A 6000-nucleotide genomic window follows, 5' to 3' on the forward strand; every position below is an offset into this window, starting at 1 on the left:
TGATAAACGGTCCTGCACCTTCATCCAGGGGCGCGTGCCGAGTCTCCTTCTGCTCAGGCATTCTTCCCAGTGCCTACACGAGACAGACAAGCACCCGTCACCTTCCGCTGGGGCCAATGGAGGACCAGAATGGATATAGAACAGCTGTAGAGAGAAGCAGATTGGAAAAGAAAGCAGGGTGGGATGGGTGGCAGGGGGTAGTGGGGAGGAGGTACTCTGACACGCTGACACAATGCCTCACACATGACGAAGGCATGTGAAAAGATGTGGAAAAGGTCTCTCAGCGGCCACAGCATGAGCAAGGCCCTGGGGTTTGGGTAAGGATGAGGTTATTGAGGCTGCCCAGGGGCATCCAGCACTGCAGCACACGTGGAAGTGGAGGGGCTCAGAAGGTGCCAGAGACTTGGCATGAGCTTTATTCTGGGAGCTGAGAAGTCAACGGTCAGGATAACAGATGATTTTCATTTTAAAGCAAGCACCCTGTTGTTGTGCGCAGGGCTCAGGTAGCCTGCTGTGTTCCGGGCGGCCTGTGAGCTGTTCTCACAGCTAGCATGGCTGCGCTGAATGAAGCCCAGACCTCTGGCCTGGTGTGGGCTGGGGGCGCTCAGCTCGGGGTCCTGGCTGTGTGCCCTCTCAACACCCTCGCTCTCCTCTGCAGACCTGGATGAGTGCGCGCTGGGCACCCACAACTGCTCTGAGGCAGAGACCTGCCACAACATCCAGGGAGGCTTCCGCTGCCTGCGCTTCGAGTGCCCTCCCAACTATGTCCGCGTCTCCGAAATGTGAGTGCCCTCAGCGCTGTGGGACCCAGGGTCCTACACTGCCGCCATGCCACCCAGGCCCAGTGGCAGGTGGCACCTGCCTTAGCGACCTCCTGCCCTTTGGTCTTTCAGTTTTTTTTATTGACAACTTCTATCCTTACAGACAATAAACCATAATAATTCCTTCCCCTCCCTGCTATCCCTTTCAAAACTCCACTCTCCATCATATCCCCTCCCTTTCTCCATTTGCTTCTCTTTTATTTTGATGTCATCTTTTTCTCCTATTAGGAGGGTCTTGTGAAGGTAGTGCTAGGCACTGCGAGGTCGTGGATAGTCACCTCCTGCCTGTTACAGCCCCCTGGCTACTGATTCTGGCCAACAGGAAGCAGATAGAAGCTTTTGCAGAAACAGAGCAGGTGGAGTACAGAAAGGAAAAGAAAAAATAAGCCACCAGTCAACACAAAAACTCTCCTCACCTCAAAGGGAATAGAAGATAGTTTATTCTAGAGCCAAATGTGAGTAACTCTGGCCCAGGATCATGAGGTCAGGTTGCCCTAAATACCATATTCCAATGTGCTAGTTTATTTTTAAAGATTTTATAGTTATAGAATAATATAAAGTCATAAATCAAGGGACTTTTCAAATACATTGATAGGAACATCAGGTAATTGAGTCACAGTGAAGTGGGGAAGTCTGTGCAGTTTGCCTCAGATACTATCCAATGACATTAGCCTTTGGATAGGTGGAAGAGATCTGCTGGTGTATTCCAAAAAAGATTTTACCTGATACCTGATACATAGCCCAAGATTATTTGGCTTTGCACAAGTAACATGCTAGCTATCCACAGGCATAGAAGTGCTAATCAGTTGACCAGCGTGTAAGACATTTAACTGTTTCCTGGGTACTTTAGTTCACAAGTTTCATGACCTGCTCACAACTTTTCCATTTCTTTAAAATATATATATATATATATATATATATAAGTTTTCTATTCAGCAAATACAGGTAGTTTGGTACCATTATTAGGCTCATCCATGACATACCCCCTCCCCATTGGCCCCTCCTTCTTGAGGTATATTGGTCATGCATTGTGGAGTTAGCCCACAGTTATTGGTATGATAAATGTCTCTGCATATCCTGACCCAACATGTGGCTCTGACATTCTTTCCGCCCCCTCTTCTGCAGAATTTCCCTGAGCCATGTTGGGTTCATTTTTGGTCTGCTTTAGTGATGAGGTGTTGGGGGCCTCTGAGGCTCTGGCTCTCTGATTTGGTAGGAGTTGATTTTCTCTGTTGGTCTCCTTCCCCCTTGTGCTGGTATCCGGTTCATCAGGAAAACAGCACCCTTGCTTGTTTCTCCAATTTTCCTTAGTTTCAGCCAGGGCCCTTTTGAGGTATGGTGGGGTGGCTCTCTCCTTAGGATCTGCATCTATCTGAAAAAGAGAAGCAGATTCTCCAGCAGAAAGTAAGTTAGCACCAGGACAAATGAAATAACCCTTACATTTTTTTATAGAGAGTTTAATAGTAGGCCCTCTTGTAGCCCATGATTGATGGTATCTTGATATTGGAGAGAAGGCTTATATTTGGATATGGTTCTGACTTGTTTCCCAGCTCCAGCTATGGGTCCCGTACCACTGAGGGGATCAGTTAGCCAAATCAAGAGCAGTTGGTTTCCCACCATGGCTGTGTGCCACTATTGCACTTGTGTGGGCATAACAACCGGTTATTTGTTGCTAAGTAGGTTAGACCATGAGTTGCTTGGACAGATATTGGTCATTTCCCCCAGTCACCCATGTAGCACCTTCTGGCACTAGATACGCTGATTGTCTGGGGACTGACTCTCTCCTGGCTTCCAGCCATACTGTTCCATTTTACGTGTCAGCTGCATATGGTGTCTTCAGCAATAGGGTCTTACCACTAACCTTTGGTGGGTCATCAAGTACTCTGACAGAAATCTGTCATTCTTTTAGGAAGCCTTGTAGGTTTTTCTGATCAAAAGCTCATTGTGGATGGTAGCCCCATGCTGGTACTGGGAGTTACAGGGCAGTGCCCACTAAGAAAATGAGGAAAAATATAACTAATATACAGGAGTTAGAGAGGAGAGAGAGAGGGGGGAGAGGGAAAGGGAGGGAGGGAAGATATAGAAGGTTTAGGTTAGACTTGATCCTACTCTCTCCAGTGTCTTGTGGTTCAGGTGTTTCCTGTAAGGGTCTGGTGAAGGTTCAACCATTTGGTCTGCCTTTTAGGAAGTAGCATTTTATGGTACCATTGCTGTTTGGGTCTAGATTAGTGTTTCCCACCCCTTCGATGCCCTCCCCTCCTTCCCCATCCATCCTAGTGTCTAGTCCATGAGATGCTTGCTGGGTATGTAAGGTATCATGGGTAGATTCAGGTTAGGTGCTGTAGATGAGTGAGACTATGTGGTGATTATGTTTTTCTGTGATTGGGTAAGTTCACTGAGAATTATCTGTTCCAGGTTCACCCATTTTTCCTCAAATTTCTTTGTGTCATTTTTTCTTACTGCTGTGTAGAATTCCATTGTGTAGATATACCACATCTTAGTTATCCATTCTTCTAGTGATGGACATCTGGACTGATTCCAGCTCTTAGCTATTATGAATTGAGCCGCTACAAACATGGTTGAGCAAATCTCTCTGGCCTGTGGTTTGAAGGTTTTAGGGTAGATGCCCAGTAAGGGAATAACTGGATCTGTTGGTATCTCTATAGTCAGCCTTTTCAGGAGTCTCCATATTGCTTTCCAAAGTGGTTGTACCATCTTACATTCCCACCAACAGTGAATGAGTGTTCCTACTTCTCCACATCCTCGCCAGCATTTATTTTTGTTTGATTTTTTGATGTTGGCTATCCTTATTGGGGTAAGGTGGAATCTCATAGTTGTTTTAATTTGCATTTCTCTGATGATTAGGGATGATGAACATTTTCTTAAGTGTGTGTTTGCCATTTGTGTGTCTTCCTCTGTGAACTGCCTGTCCAGCTCTTTGCCCCGTTTTGTAACTTTTCCATTTCTTGCTGCTGTGTAACAGTCTCCCAGCTCCCAACCACCCACAGCACAACGCCCCATCCCCCGCCTCCCGGAGGCCCTGAGAGCACTAAGCAGCTTCTCCAAGTGCTCCCCACTCGGCTCTCCAGAAATCACAGTCCAGCAGTGTCTGTCCCCACCCTGTCATCTGACTGCTGCACTGGGGCTGTACTTACCTGGCTCTGGACAGGAGGCCTCAGCTCTTCCCACTGGGGCCTCTAAAGGGCTGTTTGGGATGTGGCCTCCCCAGTGCAAGCCATCAGAAGAGCACTTGGCAGTGACAGAACTGAGAGGGAACTAGCAGGTGGGACCATGGCTATCCTGGGAAAGAGGGAGAGAGGAGAGGAAGGGGGTAGAAATGGGATGGGAAGAGCCACCGACAAATCTGTCAGGACCTGGGCTAGCACTGTGTCTATGAACTCCCCCACCATCCCAGGGAAGCCCCCCCACCCAACGTTCTAAATAGCTCATGTTCCAAAATGGGGACACTAGGGTCTGGAGAGCAAAGCTGCTGGGTCCCTACAGGCATGTGATCCTAGGCCCGCATGCCCTCGAGCTGCTTCTGGGGTGTGAGCCATGTCTGGGATGGGATCAGGGTCCTCGTCTACTGACCCGGAGCCATTCTCTCCTAGGAAATGCGAGCGCACCACATGCCAGGACATCGCTGAGTGTCAGAACTCACCAGCACGCATCACGCACTACCAGCTCAACTTCCAGACAGGCCTGCTGGTGCCCGCGCACATCTTCCGCATCGGCCCTGCGCCCGCCTTCACGGGGGACACCATCTCCCTGACCATCACCAAGGGCAACGAGGAGGGTTACTTCATCACGCGCAGGCTCAACGCCTACACGGGCGTCGTGTCCCTTCAGCGGTCGGTGCTGGAGCCACGGGACTTCGCCCTGGACGTGGAGATGAAGCTCTGGAGACAGGGCTCCGTCACCACCTTCCTGGCCAAGATGCACATTTTCTTCACCACCTTTGCCCCCTGAGGGGCTTTGTGCAGGTGGCACCCAATGCCCATGGCCACTGTGGGGCTTTCCCCTGCAACTCTGTAACTTAATTACTGACTCAGTGGGTCTTGAGTCTCTGCCTTCCCCTCTGCCCCAGGATGGAGGGAGGTGTGTCCCACACAGGCACTGGGTGGAGGTCAAAGTCACCCGGGGCCCTGGAGGTGGAGGGCAGAGGTTGGATGAAGCCCTGCAGGCTGGAAACAGCCACCATGTTGGGGCTGCTGGGCTCAACTGGATCACAAATCCCCAAAGCTGACATTCCGTCTCCTGCTCCACTGGGATTAGTTCTTCACATAAAAAAAGTCATTTTAATTTTTCTTTGTTTAATTCTAAGAGTAGTACATATACATTGTTTAAAAAAAAGACAATTTTTTTCAAATAACACAAAAGGGCTATTCAGTAAAAAAGTCAAATGCCTCTTGTCCCCTGCCTTTCATGAGTTTTTGGGGTTCGATAATAATGTCTGAACATCACAGGGTCCCCAGCCTGGCCAGTGTGTTGGTTAAGCACTTTCTTTATGTCCTGCTTAATTAATTAGACCCCAACCAGGCGCACTGGGAGGTGCGATCACAGACCTGCTGGCCGTGATCCTTCTATTGCTACTGTCTCCTTGCTGCCTTTCCCCCTAATGTGGACCTCAGTAGCTGGCTTGTCACCTCAGGAGTCCTCCATACTCTTGGACTGGTCCCTGTGGCTGGGGTCTGGACAGCTGCTGCAGGGTGGAGTCAGGTGGGGCAGGAAGGAGGCAAGCTTTCTTGGAGTGCAGAGTGGTTTCTGATTCTGGTGGGCTGGAGGTAACTATGAGAGCTCTGGAAACGGGGGCAAGGGCTTGCGATGGGGGTTGGAATGTCACTCTGGCCCATTCCTAAGGACCTCACACCCACGCCGACCCTCTGCATCCCCTGAGCCAGGGCCTTTCCTTCTACGACCAGAAGGGACTTAGAGGTCTTAAGTTAAATGTGTTGGGTGGCAGCCAGAGTGTGAAACATGACATGGAAGCTGGTTGAGTTACACAGACTGGCAGTCCCTGCTTGGGAGGCTGAGAGAGGACCAAAAGCTAGACCCTGTTGCGAAAAGTAAAAATAAATGAGTAATAATAAATAGATAAAGGGAGAAGGAGAGTTGGGGAAGTAGCTCAGTGGCAAAGCACTTGCTTGGCATGTATGAGGCCTTAGAGTCAGTTCCCAGC

The 6000-nt window shown here is 49.5% G+C and overlaps 1 protein-coding gene across 2 annotated transcripts in view; it reads left to right on the forward strand.

The window, feature by feature from the left end:
* Window positions 1-5228, forward strand: part of Fbln2 (fibulin 2) — a 74894-nt gene extending 69666 nt beyond the window's left edge. For both annotated transcript variants that reach the window (XM_045152450.1, XM_045152451.1), the window contains 2 exons: window positions 659-782; window positions 4433-5228. In XM_045152450.1, the coding sequence (XP_045008385.1) occupies window positions 659-782; window positions 4433-4790 (482 nt within the window). In that variant the 3' untranslated portion in view covers window positions 4791-5228. The remainder of the gene's footprint in view (window positions 1-658; window positions 783-4432) is intronic.
* Window positions 5229-6000: the final 772 nt, after the last annotated feature.

Source organism: Jaculus jaculus, chromosome 6 (genome assembly GCF_020740685.1).
Source record: "Jaculus jaculus isolate mJacJac1 chromosome 6, mJacJac1.mat.Y.cur, whole genome shotgun sequence".
Lineage (NCBI taxonomy): Eukaryota > Metazoa > Chordata > Mammalia > Rodentia > Dipodidae > Jaculus > Jaculus jaculus.